A 19259-nucleotide genomic window follows, 5' to 3' on the forward strand; every position below is an offset into this window, starting at 1 on the left:
AAAGTGTGGGGCGTTACCCTCACACTCCCTACATGTCTTCATGGCGTGGTGCTATGCACAGGGGAACACTTTACCTTTTTTGTACCTGAATGGTTCGTGGGGCTATCCGTCAATGGTTTGTTGGGCTACCCGTTTTTCGAGCCCAAATTTTAACTATGTTTGCCTTGCCTAACCTAACTTAACCTAACCTTACCGAGAATGCTCAGTGGGGCTATTCCTGAATGGTTTTGCGGTAATTGTGATTACGAACCGATAAAAAATATTTTTTTCGTAGCACTTTAACATCATCGAAGACGCCATTTTAGTATCCTGCAATTTTATGATTGATGTAATGTTGCCAAATTTACCTGTAATCAAATCAGTTCTTCTACATCGTGATTGTCGCTGTCACATGTAAGCACGTTCTTTGGGCAATATACTGAAATGAATAAGTTTATTAATTAGCCCTCCTGCACACTCCACCTAACAATCTGTATAACATTAACAACTTTTTTACTGTTCTCTTCCGCTATTCTTACACAATCCATGCTCTCCAAGTATGAAATCAACAGTGTGGCAACGCTGTAGACAGCGTAACTAATTGTAATTTGTTCATATCAACAAATATGGCTACCATACTTGTATACGGAGAATCATTGCGAGAATTGAAATGCTTATTTTACAACTTCTACACGTTAATTAACATTTTTTCCCCCTCACCCCAACATGTTAACTTGAGATAAATCATCACGAATAATTATTTCGTGAGTATAAGACGTAGCATAGAAATTACAGAAGGGTCCGGTATTGTAAATTCTTGCCTTAATGAATAATAGGGGTGTGCGGGACAGAATTTTTTGGGTCGGGATGGGATCGGGACGGTAATTTTTTTAAATCCCGACATTCGGGACTGAAAAATTTGCAATTTCCCGACCAAGTCGGAAAATTTTCGGGATGGGAAATGTTCGAAATTTCCCGAAGCACTTGAAATCTCGAATTTTACAAGTCATTTTCACTTTAAGTGATTGTTTTTGCATTTCTAGAATAAAAACTTACAATTTTCGATAAGTTCCAGAAACTTACAAGGCAGAAAACGTCGAGAATTAACGACTTTTTAAAGTAAAGGATCCCGCACACCCCTAATGAATAACGTTGAGTCGTTTACTGTTGATTATGTTATTTGAAGTCATACATGCTGCTGCTGTGCAGAGATAGATGTTGGTTGGTGATGCTGTATTTCCTGCAGTCTTTAACAATTCTGGTCCATTTTATTTCCCTTTTTTGTTTTTGTATCACTTAACATTGAAAATATTCTTTCCGTTTCCGCTTTAGAATGTGGCAATGTTAGCACTATTTTCGCGAGAGTGGAAATGTTTTCAAAAAGGAACTTGCCTTCAAAGTTTTTGGTAACCGATAACATGTTCCAAAATTCTGATGGAGATTTGTTAGTTAGTTCTTTTTTCTCCTCTTCGCTAAAGTATCCAGATAAACTAATTCATAAAATGTCATTTACCAAGATTGAAAAAAGTACCTACGTTTTCCCTCATTTGGCAAAATCTGTCCCTACGTTCCTACGCGGGCGAAATTTAGTGAAAAGTCCCTATGCTTAGGGACATGTCCCTACGGTTGGCATCACTGCCGACACGTGCAGTATGAAGCGCCCTCTCGCGGCTGACAACTCACCCAACCCCCGATAAGCTGCCGGCGCTGTCGCGACAACTGAGGATAAAGTAGCGATGACTAATCTAAGATTTTCTGTCAGAAATAAGGTGCCAGAAATATTTGTATTTGGGAGGACACCTTTTCCACACACACACAGCATCCTTGCGACAAGGTACGTGCTTATTTCAATTGTAATTGTAACTGTAATTGTGAAAAGTGGAAACATTACAAAACAAGCGGTTTCTGTTACGGACTTCCTGAACGCAATTTGCCAGGACCTGTTGCATGAAGAGTCCGCCGAACGGCCGACACGCTGGCGGTGAACGACTGAAATAACCTCCCTGTAGTAGATATGTACAGTTCAATCCCCATAGACCTAGCACTACGTTCGGTGGAAAGATGGCTGACAACTAACAGAATCCTGGCCCTAGAGGTACAAGAGATAACCAGGCTATTGGAAGTTTGTCTAAAACACAATTACTTTCAGTTTGAAGATAAATTCTACAACCAACCCGAGGGCCTTGCGATGGGCAACCCGCTATCAGCTCCTTTAGCCAACATCGTCATGCACCTGGCTGAAAAAGAGATACTCCACACTCCAGAACTACAACACATCCGATATGGAAGGTACGCGGATGACACAATAGTTGTATACAAAAAGGCAGAAGAACTCAACCTCCTAGTGAACAAACTAAATAACATCCACCCCAGGCTCAACTTCACCGTAGAGCATGAAAAACTTGGTAAAATCAACTTCCTGGACATCACCATCAGCCGTGCACTTAACAAATTCACAACCACCGTCTACAGAAAACCGGATGCAGGCAACCAGTACATACATGCTCTCTCTAGCCATCCCCCTAAGCAAAATGCCAATGTGTGGCTAAACTTTTATCGAAGAGCCTTCTCCTACTGTGGCAAAGAAGAGGATCTACGAGAGGAGATAGCCACCATCACAGAAATAGCCCTGAAACATGGCTACACTGAATCACAACTTTCCACTTGGTGCAGTAAGGTGGAAATACAGGTCAGACACCCTAACCTACCACAATCAACCCATCCACAAGCAACCCAGCCACAACCAACCCCCAGCGACCAATATAAATGGTTTGCCTTCCCCTACCATCCCACCACTTCCAACCGCATAGCCAAAGCCCTTCTCCCTTTTGGCATCAAAGTAACGCACAAACCCAACTCCAAAATAACTGATAAACTGAACAAGCACAAACGGTACTTCCTCTCCCCCCTTGACAACCCAGGTGTATATGATGCAGAGTGTGAATGCAAGGCTCATTACATCGGCAGGTCCATCAGATCTGTCAATGAAAGAATCCAACAGCACCTAGCAGATGCGAAAAAAGCCCAACCCACTACTGGTCTTGCTAGACATATCAAATACAATAGCCATAAAATTCAAAAGGTTCGAGTCAAACACGCTGCCAACACGCTCATAGACACCAAAATCAAGGAAACGCACGCCATAATGCACTTCCCGCACGAACTAAACATCGATAGCGGGCAAGCGCACCATACTTGGATTCCATTACTGCAGCAGTTATCGCCCGGAAATAGCAGACGACGCACCAAGACGCACAGCGCACCTAGCAGCGCACCTAACGGCAGCCAGAGAACTACGAACAAAAGACGCACGCCAAGCAACAGCGCAGCAAGTTCCAACGAGGATGGTGGCAGTGGCCACTGAAATTAATCGAAAAAGAAGAAAAAACAGCTTCGCGGATAAAAGTGAGTACTAGTTTCTCCGTATTTAAACAAATGTTGTTGTGAGACATGTGCTAAGAAAGGTAAACTGTCAAAGTTTTTTTCAAATAAATCACAAGTGTTATATGTGAGCACCTCGCGTAACACTGCACACATCAAGCAGATAGTCTATCTCCTGCCAAACCTTGTGTAGCATGTTGCGGTCAATATCAGCAATGGCTGCTGTGTGATGCGGGCACGCAGGTCATCCAATGTTGTTGGTAGTGGTGGTACGTAAACCTGATCCTTGACAAACCCCCACATGGGTCAAGTCGGGGGAACGAGGTGGCCAATGAAGGAGAGGTCGATCCTCCGGAGATGCACGGCCTATCCAACGTTGTTCCAATGCCCCATTGAGATGGTCCCGAACGCTGCCATGGTAATGCGCAGGGGCACCATCCAATTGGAGAATGAAATCTGCGCTATCCTTTGCAAGCTGTGGAAGGAGCCATAGTTGCAGCATATCAAGGAAAACAAGTCCTGTCACAGTACGTTCATGGAAGAAAAAGGGCCCATAAATCTTTTCATGGGAAATGGCACAAAAGGCATTCACTTTGGAAGAATCGCATTCGTGTTCCACAAATTCATGGGGTTAGCAGTTCCCCAAATCCTTACATTGTGTCTATTCACTTTCCCTGAAAGGTGAAAAGTTGCTTAATCACTGTAAATTAACCTCTCAGAGAACCCATCCGTTTCCATTAATGCGAGGAAATCAGCACAGAAGGATGCGCGCAAAGTATAATCAGTGTCTTTTAAGGCTTGAACTAGTTGCAAGCGGTAGGGTTTCATTTGTAAACGTTTCCGCAGAACCCGCCAGACGGTTTTCTGTGGAAGTTGAAGTTCTCTCGCTGCCCGTTAGGTGGACTTCTGTGGACTCTGCACGAAACATGTGCGCACTCGTTCCACTGTCTCTTCCCCAGTCGATTTTTGTTTACAGATGCAGCCCAAATCTCTGAAATGTTCATACCACTTACGAATGGCTTTCCCAGTAGGTGGTTCTCCCCGAAATTTGATATGAAAATGCCGTTGCAGACTAATCACAGACTTGTTCACATGATAATCAAGCACACAGAAAGATCTCTGTTCTCCAGTCAACGCCATTTTCCTGCTCGCTGCTGACTCCTAGCTGTAGGAAGTGGAAACACTGCGTGGAAGCTAAACTTTCAAAGTTAACCTTTCGAAGCGCATGTCTCATAATAACATATGTTCATTAGATTTCACAGAATAAATTTCTGTAATCGGCTCCATCATTTTGACTTACCCTGTATTTGTTTTTCATATTGCCAGTCAAAAATAACTGTTATGACTAAATTATTATAAATATTGCACAAATGTGGAACTTTGAACTTAGCCTAACCATTTTCAAATGTTGTTATGACAATGTATTATTTTTATTGTCATAATACCATTTTAGCATCTCTGCTAAAATGGGCTTCTGAATTATGCCCATCAATATCGGAGACTTAAAGAATACATACATTCCATCTCCCATCACTGATTCCCAATTAATGACATGATACTCCAGTACAGAAGTGTAACACCTGACATGCATTATTCTGCATACCTGTTGTCTTCTCCATGATAATGTTTATTGCTGCTTCAACATTAAGAATAAATCTAAAACACTGTTAATTTTTTTAAAAAAACACATGCTGACTACAAGTCCACTGTCACTTGCTGTCAAAGAAACTCAAAATTATAAGTGAAACAGTACTTTTCTCACAGTATGTATTAGTTGTAAATGCATTTTTTCAAATGCACACATTAACATGAGCCTTGTTTAGAGGAGCTGAAGAAAACACTGTGAACACTCACATGTGATAATTTAGAGTTCCACATTGTTCATGAAAAATATTTTGAGTGCCTGTCAGTTTCAGTGGAACACTCACAATCCACAATTGACTTTACCATTTTCTCTCCTACAATGCCTCTAAGTACATAAGTTTTTTTCTGCAAGTAACACAGAACTCAAATAATTTACACTTGTAACAACCGAAAAATATAAGTTCCTTTGGCTGTACAAAAATGTTTTTTGGGGATTTTTTGATCACTGAAAGTGATTATTAGAATTTACAAAAGGTCAAAGTGATGCAAGATATCACCTGCACTGGTAAATACAGTCAGTTAGGGTTAGATAATGAGGTAAGTTTAAACAAAGTTATTTCCATGTTCCAGATCAGATGACACTGCAAGGTCAGAGGTGGAAGTTGAAGCTCGAGGTGAACCTGAAGGAGGTGAAGAAACACCCCCTCAGTGTGCACGTAAGTTGATTTTTTAAATTTAATTTTATTTACTTATTTATTATTTTTGTCGCACCCCTTCTTACAAAAGAACAATGGAATAAGTTGTTAATTTGTATATGAGAATCATAGCAATGGAGTTAATTCTTCCTCAAGAGTGCCTATATGCAGACACACACTCTTCCTGATTCACTTGTTCTGTTGTGTTTTACAGTAAAAATAATTTATGAGAACATACAATTTTGATGTTTGACATGGAGGAATTTGACAAGAGTGCTTGGATTTTTTTTTTTTAATTCTTACTGTAACAAGATGAATATATCATAAAAAGAATTAGTTCATTATTAATGAGTTGCTGTTTTTCTCTTACCACCTATACTGGACTATAAGACAAGGTACACAATCAGTATCGGTCCATATTGGCATATAGATGTGTTCATTTATTAGTAAAATTACCCATAAATTTACTGATCTCATACTTGTATAAATAGCATGTAACTTGGGGCAGAATATTTCCATGTTGTTGCTATTGTTATGAGTATGAATGTATGCTTTGGGGATATCAAGTACATACTTCAACTACTGTTACCAGTATCCACCCATACCAATGTTAATACTTGTAAATTGAAACAGTTTAAAGTGATTGATTAGAATATTTCTAAATTTTTAAATATAGTTTGTAAGTGGCACTCTACCATATTAATCTATCAGAGTTTTGCTTAAAAATATTCACAACTTCACATGAGATAACCATTTAATCATAATCACCAAATCTATTTCTGTTGCAAAAATAATGCAATTATACTTTTGCGTAATTTGTAGGATATTTAGACTCACGTCATTTTTGGGTTTGAAATTCCCGAACTCCAGAAAAGTCTAGGCTGTTGTCAGTGAATAAAATTTGAACCAATACTTTCTACAAGCCACATCAACATCAGTATTGGCTCAGCACAAGTATAATCCATATACACTGGTTTCGTAAAGTTATCCCAGTAGAGCACCAAAATTTGGTATTTGCCCACCATCATGAGGACATAGGGAAATTACTTCAAAACAATAGGAACAAACTTCTTTGTGAAAGCCAGAAAATATCAGCAATGGGACTTGATGCCATGATCATGCATCACGGAATGAAAGCTGATTGGCAGGCTTTGTACTTCAAGGGCTGTTCTGACACAGAGTTTTTAGTAAAGTAAGTGTCTAAATATGCAATTTTTTAACCTGGTTTTGTGTACAAGGTAGTGTCATTTTACGCTCCTAAAAAAATAAATGTAAGCACTTATAATTTGATACCAGTATTTTACAGTGGCATTGGTTGGTATCGCTGATAGTGGAAGTTTTTCCGGTTGTTTCTGGCACACTGATTTGTAATAAAACAAAACTGTTATAAGGGATAGCAGTTCAGTTCCATTGGCAATTGTTATTTCTTTGTTTACGCAATGTTAACCAAGAAGGAAGAACTTTTCAATTTGAAAACTTGTATAAAAGTTGTGTAACTGCTGCTTGAGAAGTCTGGAGAGAACATTTCATGTCTAATCCACTGTACGTAGGTTATTAGCAATCTCTGAGAAAAATTTGAATTTAAAGGTACTGTTATGGATGAAACTGTTCGAGCAACTTAGTACAGCACAGACTGAGGAAAATGAACTGTCTGTCTGTGACAGAAAGTCCACGAAAGTCCACAAGACCATTAGCTGTGGAGGTACCTGATATTTCACATCGGTCAATCCAATGGATTTTGCATGAACACAAGTTCAAAGTGTACATTCCTAATCTGTTTCATTGGCTGTATAAAGATGATCCCGACAGAGGACCACAATTTTGTAAGGTAAATGCTTGATTAGTATCAGGTTCATGCAAAATTATTTCGTAACATATACTGTGGCCGGATGAAGCTATCAGGACAAGTAAACCAGCAAATCTTTATATTGCTTTTTATAAAGTGCAAAATCAACTGTTTGGGGTTTAATGTTGTCACATGATGTGATTGGTCTATACCTTATTGCAATCAACCTCATTGAGGACAAGTACTTGGATTTACTACAGGATTATACCATGGTACCAGGACTCACAATGCATGTGGGCAACTATGATAACTTAACCTCCATGGCAGAGTGGTTAGCACATCATGCTACAATGCCAGAGGTCCCGGGTTCGAATCCTGGTTTGGGCATGTGTATTCTTTTTGAGTGTCCATTCAGCAGCTTCATCATATCACTCATTCTCATCTTCACGATTAGACAGAAAGTGGCAGAAAAACAGTAAAATAAACCAAATCAATCAGTCAATCCTCTCCTTTATCGTTGAAGTGTTTGTATGTACTTGGATCAAGTTTTTAACCATATAGTGTGATTTGACAGCATGCAGTTATTGACATGCCATTCTGTTCATCAGATCTCACCCATTGGACTTCTTCCTGTGGGGTGTGGTGAAAGATTTAGTGTATAGAAGGAAACCGCAAACACTTGTAAAGCTGAAAGATTACATTGAGGATGCCTTCCAGTTTTTGGTCTGTAATAATATGCTGGGTCTTCGTGTGTGTCAAAGTATTCCAGACCTCCAGTTATGTATTAATGGAGAAGGAAAACCTTTTGAACACAGAACATTAAATTATTTTTTAATTTTCAGTGTAAAGTGGCTTTTGCACCATCCTGTTTTCTTTAAAATTTTTAATTAAACGTTGGATGAACCTAGCTATTGGATGGGTAGAATATTAGTTGTCAGTAAGTTTACGTTAGCACTTGATCTTGACAAGCACCTATCAGTCCAAGCAAAGTCCTGTTTTTGTTTCTCTACCCCTGATCTGAATTCTTAGTACTAATACTTCACTTTACATTTCCTTGTGCATGGGTGAAAACTTATATTTTGTCACTTATTAGCTCGTGCTGAGTATTTTTATACACACGATATAATGCTACTACTCAAGTTCCAAATAACAGCTCTCAACCACGGTTCATATTTTAATCTTCCACTATTCCAAAACACATATACATACAATTAACAATACTTTCAACTTTAGTTAGTTTAAAACACTCCAAAAAGAACAATCAACAAGCATATAAACTATTCCATTCATGCCCTTGTCTTTTACAACCACATTTTTAAAGAGTTTGTGGTTAACCATGCACTCTCACTCTCACAATTGCATCATACAGTTGAAACTGGTATCACTGGTATAGTCGTTACAATATGTGTCTGCAAAATTAGATTCATTATTCAAAAGGTGGATATAGTTACAGTGCATGTTTCAATATTGTAAGAACATTTTTTATTTTTTTTAATTCATATTGGCATCAGAATAAGTTATAAAGGATTCAGGAGAGTGATGGATTATTTCTAAACTGGAACTACAGTATACATGATTTTAAAATCAGAACTAAATTTTGCCCAATTTCTCTCCTGTCTTTCTGTGTGTGTGCATTTGTGCGTGCAAGCTCGCGCACTGTGCATAACATTTCAAGATGTTGTCTCATGTCTTTTGTAGCAGCGAGCAGTGTTATGTTTCGTCCAATCCGAGAGGAACCACAAGGAAGATCTGATAATGTGGATGGTCCAGCAGTTACAATTGCACAACACGTTGAGCCTTCAGAATTCTTCCCTCAAAGAAAAATCCAGTATGAGAGGTCATCTTTGAATTTGACTGGTATAGGATCAGCTTTTCGTGAACTCGAGCACAACCTGAAATACTTAAAAATTGGTGCGTTCTATTATGTTTACTGAATTTTTTGTAATACTTATAAATTTACAATAGAATTTGGTGGTCTTAAGAAATTTGGTGGTTTTAAACTGATGTTATCAAGTTGAACATGAAACTTATTTAGTAAATTATTATTATTTATTACTATTTCAGCACAGTATTTATCTCCCAAATGTGTTCCATGACAACCGTTATTGGTCAATACAGAAATATCGGTATATGTGTAAAATTGCCGATAATTTCTCCAATCCAGTATTAAAATAATAGCCCATAATTTAGTACAAAATTCATCCATTTTGTTCTTTTTCAGTAATTATGAAGGTATAATTTATGTTTCCAGGTTGTTTTTTTAACGTAAATGTCTGAATATGCAAATCTAAGTGTCTAACAGCAAAACTCATTACGGCCACTCAGTTAGAGTTGCCGGCCCCCATGGCGGGGAGGTTAACACATCACGTTATGATGCCAGGGGTCCCGGTTTCAAATCCTGGCCTGGGCATTCATCATATCATCACTCATCCCCATCTTCGCAAATTAGCCAAAAGTGGCACAAAAAGTGAAGTAAAATAAAGCAAATCAATCAGTTAGAATTATTCTTGAAACATTTGAAGTTTTTATCTCATAGATAAACTGTGAGTTTTCACTATCGGTAACTTTTAAATTGGTAAAAGTTTCACATCTGTTCCTATAATATTGTAGATGGTAGTGCTACCATCTACAATATACTGTACGTACATTCCAACTTCTGTGGCAGAGTGGTGAACACTGCAGACTATGGTGCCAGGAGGCCTAGGTTTGAATCACCTTCATGAATATGAGTGTTCCTTGTGAGTATTTCTTCATCAATTACATCATATCATTATCTCAATCCTCATTATCACAATTAGCCGGAAGTGGCAGAGAAGCGACTCTAAAATGACAAAAATTAAAATCAATATATCGTACATAGTGTACCAGGATGAGTAAGGTTTCCACTAGCCTGAAAAGTCATGCAAATCATCCTGTAACCAGGGAAGTCATGGAAAATCAGAAAATGTTATGTAAAGAAGTAGTACCTAAAATATGGCTTTTATTGCACCTGGAGCCATTGTAGGACTCTTAAGAGTACTTGCTACATTTAAAATTATTGCAGAGGCCATAAGGGTAATTTGAAGTTGGATATTTTTTGGTTGGAGTGTAATGGGATACATGATTACCCTTCTCCCAAGAGCTCAATACTTTGAAGGGGAAAAAAGGGCAACCTCAACAGTGAACAGGTTTCCTTCTATTTTATTTTTTTATTTTTGTGTGTGCACTGCACATTTGAAAACCTGTTGTCCTCCTGAGAGTTAAAGAAAATCAAGTGGGGAGGTAACCCACAAGTTGGTTCTGTACACTTCGCTTCAGCTCGCACATGAATGGCCTGAATGCCTTTCTGAGAATTAAAACTGATCATGGGCATTTGTCCCCAGTGACATTCTGAACTATACTTATGCTATGCTCCGCAACCACTATCATAAATTTCCCTCCTGATGTTCTATTTTCATCGCATCTGGGCTAGTCCAGTGACACTACTAGTTTCTAATGGATTTCTGCCCTTTAACTTAAATTTAGCAGAACTTCGATTTTACATTTTCCAAGGGACTACGGTTAAAAAAATAAAGTAAAATTTAGGAAAACTTAAGATCTGGCAAAATGTTAAAACATATTACTGTATTGGAACCACAAAGATTGTATGTATAATGGAAGGAAAATGTAAAGACTCGGAATATAAAATCTGTTGTTCGCCGTACAGAGCTTAATCACATAATGTATGTAAGTTTATTGTTTTGAGGCTAAAATTTGTAGAAATTGGTAATTTTACTCTCATTATAAAGTCTAAAAGTAAATCAGTTTTCGATTTTGAGAGATTCTCAGTTGAGAAAACAATCGAGGCTCTGATTTTGTAATAAATCTATGTGTTTGTCGAGAGAATTGAGTAGTGTGTTCTTAATGGCGACAGTTAATTGTTTTCTTATTGCATGGACCTGTTGTAATTTTGAAATTCTTTTATATGATGTAGCACCAGATGGTGAAGAATCATCGGGTTTAATTCATGGGATACCAAAACCAAGAGACTTGAAGTCTATCGATGGGACAGTTTCCTTTCATGATGTAAATGGTGTAGCTGTACCTGAAGTGAATGGTTGTTCGCAAGTAGCTGTTAAGCCTATTGTAACTACAGATTCAGAACCCAAACAGGTATGTTTTGTATGTTGTCATACAATGAATTTTCATGAAAATGAAACTTTTTTTAAAAAAATTATTGTTTCATCTAAATATTTATGTAAAAAGTTGTTTATCTTTTGTGAAATTGCTGTGTATAATATTGAAATGTAAATATGGCCAAGGGAAGAGGAGGGAAAAGTAACTTAATGGCAGAACTTTTAAAAGCTATTGTACAGAAAGTAATGGAAGTTGCCTCAGTCAAGCCCTAGGCATGTTTTTATCTTTGCTAGTGTCCTTTCATCAACCTTATCTAATCATTATTCACCCTCAACATCTAGATTAGGAACATAACTAAGAAAAATGTAAAATACATCTCATTGGCTGAGTATGGTGAGTGGTTAACTTATGATCTTGACATCAAGAGTCCTGATCTGGACATGGGTGTTTCTTTATGAGTAGTTCTCCAATTTTATCTAATCATCATTCATTCTTATTGTCAGGATTAACCCTTAAACAACAAAGTGTGTTTGCTGGTGAATCCGTGAGCTACAGACGTGTTTTCATCGGGAAATTTAAACTTCCGCATCCTTTCAAATAAAATTTTATATCACTGGAACTAAGGACACTAATCATAATGTATAACCTGTGGCGCAACAGCCCATTGAGGGCCCAGGCCTACCTACTGACTGCCAGCCTCACTCCCATCTGATCCTACTCACTCACTCACCCCAGGTGGGAGATCATCCACTCAGTTATGAAGTGACGTGTGGTCAGGACGACGAACCTCTAGTTGCAATCGTAGGATTTCATGACCAGGTTACGCTCGCTACTCATTTGTAGCTCGCCAATTTCATCACGATGGTGGGTGACCGCCGGTCTCATACACAGCCGAAATCTCAGGAGAAAAGTTGTTATGCTTCCCACAGGCGACCCGAACCAGAGTGCATCCCGTAGCCGGAGCCCAAAGCATGATACCTTACACTGCACGGCCATGGTGCGAGACAACTAAGGATTTTAGAGTTACATATTATACCTTGTTTGGTTCAGTACACATTGGCCTATAAGCCTGCATTAGAAGAAACAAAGTTTCCTTAATCTGTTAGAAGAAGAAGAAAGCATAGAAACTAATTTTTCACAAAATTTGAAATTTATTGGACCCCATGCAGGCAAGGCCATCACGTGAAGGTACAAAAGGGTACCTGCGTATTGCCTGATATGTTTTCCATTACATTACCAAAAAAAATTGTGCACTTATTGCTTTCCCATAGTAAAAGCATGTCTCAAGACACCAGGATTGAGGAAAGAGCGATGTTGTCAAAATAAATGGAAAAAGAACCCAAAAAAAGACACATTTTTTTAGGACATCGCTCCCTCCGCCAAATTTAGGAAGAATTAAATTAAACTTTACTAATTGCTAATTACATGCCTCAAGACTGATGTATAACTCAAAACATATATCTCCGACCATATCCGAGTCACAGTATGTCCTTAAAGTCGCATACTACAAGAAACAGCTCCTTGTTCCATTGTGGAACAAGCCGTAGTTTAAGGGTTAACCACAACATGACATAAGAAATGTACAAGATACACTAATATTCATGACTATCTGTATATGTTTGTGACAAATATGTGCATAAAGTTGTTTTTTTCCTAAAGTATATGCAGCTGAGTTGTTATTTCTGTATTCTACAGGCTGCTGAAGATGAAGTAGATGGTGAGGTAGGACCTCCAGTTGCTCGTCTAAGTTCAGCTAGTCTTGCTTCCTCCAGCAGCAGTGGCAGTAGTGATCCTCGGTTGAAACCCAACAGTATTTCGACAGGTTTGTGTGCATTCTATATGTTTTCTTTATCGTTTTTATGTGTGGAATAGCATATTTTATGGATTTATCGATAAAGAATGGATATATAATTTTCCCAATGTTGTACCAATGTGATTTTATAAAGTGACAAACATAAAGCATCTGATTGATTTCTGCATCTGATTGATTTCTGCATCTTCTTCATTAATCTGATTGTCTGCATATTTGAAATGCATTTCACTAAACCAGAGTATATGAATTTAATTACTTTATTCATAGAAAATTATCAGTGTCAGAATGGTTCCCTTTCCATGCTGATGGAGGTAAAAGTGAAATGACATATTTACTAATAATGTCATTGATTACTTTCTAGCCACTGTCGTATCAGATGGGTCTACCATACCAGAAAATTCAATTCCTGATGGTATTATAGGTACAAGCAAGCCAGCAGGTTCATCAGTATCTACAGGGGCCATCCCTAAGAGCATAAGCTTTGATAAAACAGCAGAAAGAGGAGATAAGGTATGGACATACTTGGAAAATCATAATCCATTGCTAATTCAGCTTAGTGAAAAGAGTAGAGTTGTAGATTTTCCAACAATAAGTCTTGTTTTTTTTATTTTAGTAATAATCGTTCGAGTATTTCCCATGGAGATATTGATACTATCAATCAAAACAAATAAAATAGGTGTATTTTACAGGAAGACTTACTTGATTCTACAACATGTAATTAGTTTTTTAGAGTCTTGTCAGTAAAGTGAGGTACCTTAGCGCATTTGCACACACACCGATAACATCAGCGGTGACTCCTCCCTTGATGTCAGCAGCATGAAAAAACAACAGGCAATGGTCAATTTCATATCATCACTCATCCTCATCTTCATGATTAGCCAAATGTAGCAGAGAAGCGAAGTAAAAGAAACCAAATCAATCAATGAACAGGCCAACAGGGCTCTTGTGCATGGAGCCACAACCAGTATAGTTCTCTGTGTGTTCTGTGTTATGTTCTTGTGTGCTGCATATAATAGACCCCTCCACAGCCTCAACTAATTCTCAGATATGCGTATTAATTGTAGTAAAGAGCTGTGACATGAATTTAAGGCTGTTTTTGTATTAAATCATATGACCTGTTGAATATTTTATTCTTGACAAGAGACTTGTCTCCACAATATTTGATTAGTGCAAACTACCCACAGTGTTGATGCACAAGGAATAGCCTTACCTGAGAATTGTGAAACATTGCCTGTAATAGAAAACATTGTGTTGTTTATACATTTTTAAATGACTGATAATATGCATATTGTCCCAAATATTTTTGTCATTCTGTAATACTATCATCATGTATTGTACATAGGTTTTTTTTATCTGATTATGGCATTAGGCAATGCCAAAAAGATTGATATCAAAATAAGTACAGGTTTAGGAGTTTTCATTTTCTTGTCAGATCATGCAGGGTGAGTAATAATTTCTACCTCAATGTATGAACCTCAGAAAATTCCACTTGTGTTCACAAACCAAATCTTGTTTCATGAATATTTTGTTTTCATAGAACATCTGATTTTTTTTACACTGAAATGTAATTATCATATCTGCAAAACTGTTTGTTATGAAGTTCTATTAACTTTGGTGATATATACCTAGAAAAGAGTTTCGCAAATAAGTAAGAACTTCATTCAAGTATAATAATTTGCTACCACATCTTTCTGTCCCAGAAACATGATTTTATTTTATTTCAGGAATTACTTGACGATGACCAAAAACACAAGAGAAGCTTTTTTCGAAATTTCAAGCTACCTTTCAAAAATCGGAACAGAAAATCTCCTCGGGGAACACAAGATGACATGTCAAGAGGGTATGGTATCCAATTAGCTTTAGTCATTATTTAATTCTAGTGAGTACAGATAATTTGTTTTAAAACATTGACATTGCTCTCAGACATCATATCAGGGTGTCTAGATAGTGTATGTATTTTAAACAGTAAAATGTATCAACAAAATTATCAAAAAGTTAAGAAAATACTTTTATTCCTTCCGGACAGAAATTATTTTGATCAGCAAGGCAGATTGAATGAAAGAAATGAAAGTGAGATTGGATTGGACAAGATTCATATTGTCACTCATCCTCATCTTCGTGATTAGCCAAAAGTGGCAGAAAAGCGATATAAAATATAACCAATCAATCACAATTTGCAGCAAATATTAAAATTTGAATTTGAATTCATGTAATGTTTCATGTAGCTGATTATTCAATTAATATTACAATGTTTCACATTCTACCACATGCCCAGTAATTTGAAATTAGAATGCTTTAGTTTCATACTAGTGTATTGTCAGTTAAACATACTTGTTACATAATATTCCCGTAAGATGAGGGCTGTGTCACTGTAAAAGGTTGTAACCTTTATGGAAGAAAGCTTGTTACACCCTCTGGAGAGTTTAGATTCCTACGTCTTAGTTTCAGCTTTCAATTTAAAAATTTATAAAGGGAGCAGACTGACACCAGAATCAGGACACCAGGACATAACATCAAATGTCAAAATTTTGCACAAGTGTAACAAAAAAAAATAACAGTGCAGGGTGGCTGCTCACTGGGAATTATATGTGAATTCTGCTTGAAGTTTTGTCCGTAGACGTGAAATATTGCAACTTTTATTAATCCAAATCCCATTGATTTTGTACATATTTATTAATGCCCTGAGACAAGTTTTTTAGAGTTTAGCTTTTTATTTTTATCGATGAAGGAAAAGAAAAGAAAGATGCATGGACAATAAAAGAGAATTATCTCAATCAGTTTGCTTTGCTAGTGTCCTTTGCAGAACAATCTATCTGACATGGGAAATATTATTATAACCCATGGCGCGACAGCTGTCGAAGAACCTTGGCCTATCTCCTGACTGCCAGTCTCCCTCCCACAATCCTACCTAGAGGTGTGGAGATCTTCAACCGGTAATGGGGTGAGGTGGGGTCAGCATGTCGAACCCTCCGCCGTTATAGGAGATTTTTATGACCGGGTTACGCTACTCACTCGTAGCTCCCCAATTTCCTCATGATGGTGGGTTGCCACCGGTCCTATACACAGGCTGAGAACCCAAAGACTGAATCTAGCATCTAGGAGGAATCGAACCCATGCCATCCAGCAGTCAGTATCCAAAGCATAGCACCTTAGACCATACGGAGGATGTCGGGAAATATTATTGCAAGATGAGATATCTTGAAATTGATTAAATAAATTTGAAATACTTATACAAATTAACAATTTTTCTTAGATTACTATATCTGCATCTTAAATGAAATATATATACCGTTCAATGAAATTGAATTAGAATTTTTGGATACATTAGAATTGCACAGACCCTTTAGATTGTTAATATACGTATTTGTGTCTGTGTTGTTTGGGGGGGGGGGGTGAGATATGCAGTAATATGTAAGGATGAAATATAGAAAACATCTGTTTGATTTTGAACCTTTGAATTTTTAGAAAGTTTGCCTTGAAAACTTGCCACCCTGCAGTGTGTTATGGAAAAACCTATGAAATCCTTTGAAACAATCCAGTGTAATACAGACCAATGACAAGCCCACCAACTGTGGCAACCAGTTTTCAAGATAATTATCATATAGTGACAAAAGAATATGAACATATATGTACAAGTGATATCTAGTGAACCAGCTGAAAATCAAGATTCATGACTATGGGCAAAATGCTCACATGCTTTGTTATACAGGGTGACAATTAATGAACTATATGAAATAAAACCGTCATAATTTCTGAACGGTTCGTGTGATGACATCCAAACTGCGTGGCTGGCCACAGGGCATGATGGGAATTCGTATGCGCATGCGCACGCAAGGTGTTGATGTCGGCCATTTGCAAGTGAAAATGTCACGGTACAGCGTGCAGGAGCTTATATCACTTGATAAGGCCTATTATGTGAGCAATAACAGTCCGATTGCGGTGCAAAGGAAGTTTGCAACCGAGTACAAGTTAAAGACAACCCGTCCAAGTGTGCTAACAATCAAGAATTTGATTCGCAAGTTTGAAAGAACAGGTAGTGTTTGTGATGACAGTGTTGGCAATGTCGGTCGACAAACAAGTGTGAAAACGCCTGAAAACATCGAGAAGACACGCGCTGTGTTTCAAACCAGCCCACGGAAATCAATCAGACGAGCTGCACAAGTGGTGGGAATCAACCGGGAGACCCTGCGACAAATTGTTGTTGAAGATCTGCTTCTCTTCCCATACAAAATTCAAACCCATCAGCCATTAAGACCCGTGGCCATGGAACAGCGGTTGTTTTTCGCCAATTCCAGAGAATTGACGACCAGGAATTTGATGTGAATATGGTTTGGTTTAGCGACGAAGCCCACTTTCATTTGGATGGGTTTGTCAGTAAGCAAAATTGGCACATTTGGGGGACTGAGAATCCGCATTTCGCAATCGAGAAGTCTCTCCATCCTCAACGGGTGACGGTGTGGTGTGCATTGTCCAGTCATGGAATAATCGGTGCGATATTCCTTGACAGCACGGTGACTACTGTACGATACGTGACTGTTTTGGAAAATGATTTCATACCCATTATCCAAAGTGACCCTGATTTCGACAAGATGTTGTTCATGCAAGACGGAGCTCGACCCCATCGGACCATGAGAGTGTTTGACGTCCTGGAGGAGTATTTTGGGGACCGCTTTCTGGCTCTGGGATACCCAGAGGCCACTGGTAGGGGACTCACTTGGCCGCCATATTCCCCGGATCTGAACACATGTGACTCATTTTTGTGGGGCTATGTTAAGGGCAAGGTGTAGAGAAATACACCCAAAACCATTGCCGAGGTCATCGACAGCATCGATGTTTCGACACTTCAGCGGGTCATGCAGAATTTTGCTGTTTGTCTATGCCACATCATCGCCAGAGATGGCAGACATATCGAACATGTCATAACCTAAATCCAAATGTCTGTAGTGCTGTTTACATGTGCAATACAGTTTGTGTACTGCGTGGTTTGTCACTAATTTCCATTTTATTTCATGTAGTTCATTAATTGTCACCCTGTGCTTGCACTGTTTTAGAATTTATTGAATGTCAATCTACAGTTTCCTTTGAGTGGTGACAGCGAATCACTGACATTAATAGGCAAGTAAAGTAATTCTTCACTAAAGGCACATGAAATTATATATTTGTTGTACACTTTTCTTTGAAATAAAGCAATGAAAGGTGTTTACATGAGTCGGATATGAGAGTGGAGGCTTTCTTGGTTTTAAACGTTCAAGATGTTTTCAAAGATATACAAGCAGATGAGTTTCCAAGCTTCAGAGAGTCATCCACACCATAATCTTCAAGAACAGAAGTACTTCAAGTAAAGACAGCCTTTATCATAAATGCCAATCACTGTAAAATTGGTTTTCAAAATATGACATTTGCAATTTTGAATTACTTGAAAGTTATAATGCTCATAGTTCGTTCTCATTCAGTTTTGGAGAGATTTTGAACCATATTCCAGCAAAATATTTCCTCCATTTATTCTTTGGTAATGCCAGTGTGAAACTGGTAAAATTTAGCATTTTTATTAAGTACTATTGTTTTTCATCCTCTACTGGTAAGGACATATTCTATTAAGCAGTTGGCATTAGAGGATGTTTTAGTGAACATATAGCTGAAATCAGTATATATGTGGAGACACTATTTTCATACAACAAAACACGTAGTTACAAAATTGCCTGCGATGCAAGTATGATTAATTATGGTGTATTTATGTTTTACAGGTTTGACCCTAGCATGGGTGGTGACGGTGATGGTCATATACGCTTACGAAGAGGTTTATCTGATGATGGGAGGCCCGGACAGAATGGTAAGGAATAGGCTAATAATAGCAATAGTAGTTAAAAAAGATAAATGAAATTAACCTTTAGCATGTAGGAAGTCAGTATTCTAGTGGAACTCGATG

The 19259-nt window shown here is 38.0% G+C and overlaps 1 protein-coding gene across 3 annotated transcripts in view; it reads left to right on the plus strand.

Annotated features, from left to right (window-relative positions):
• Nucleotides 1-19259, plus strand: part of Gapvd1 (GTPase activating protein and VPS9 domains 1) — an 87152-nt gene that overhangs the window by 40453 nt on the left and 27440 nt on the right. For 2 of the 3 annotated variants that reach the window (XM_083126653.1, XM_083126655.1), the window contains exons 14-20: nucleotides 5575-5660; nucleotides 9124-9336; nucleotides 11378-11556; nucleotides 13216-13342; nucleotides 13695-13843; nucleotides 15058-15173; nucleotides 19078-19163. In XM_083126653.1, coding sequence (XP_082982779.1) covers nucleotides 5575-5660; nucleotides 9124-9336; nucleotides 11378-11556; nucleotides 13216-13342; nucleotides 13695-13843; nucleotides 15058-15173; nucleotides 19078-19163 — 956 coding nt within the window. The remainder of the gene's footprint in view (nucleotides 1-5574; nucleotides 5661-9123; nucleotides 9337-11377; nucleotides 11557-13215; nucleotides 13343-13694; nucleotides 13844-15057; nucleotides 15174-19077; nucleotides 19164-19259) is intronic. The other variant, XM_083126654.1, reaches the window with a different exon arrangement.

The sequence above is a fragment of the Lepisma saccharinum genome, chromosome 8, assembly GCF_977018435.1.
Source record: "Lepisma saccharinum chromosome 8, izLepSacc3.1, whole genome shotgun sequence".
Taxonomy (NCBI): domain Eukaryota; kingdom Metazoa; phylum Arthropoda; class Insecta; order Zygentoma; family Lepismatidae; genus Lepisma; species Lepisma saccharinum.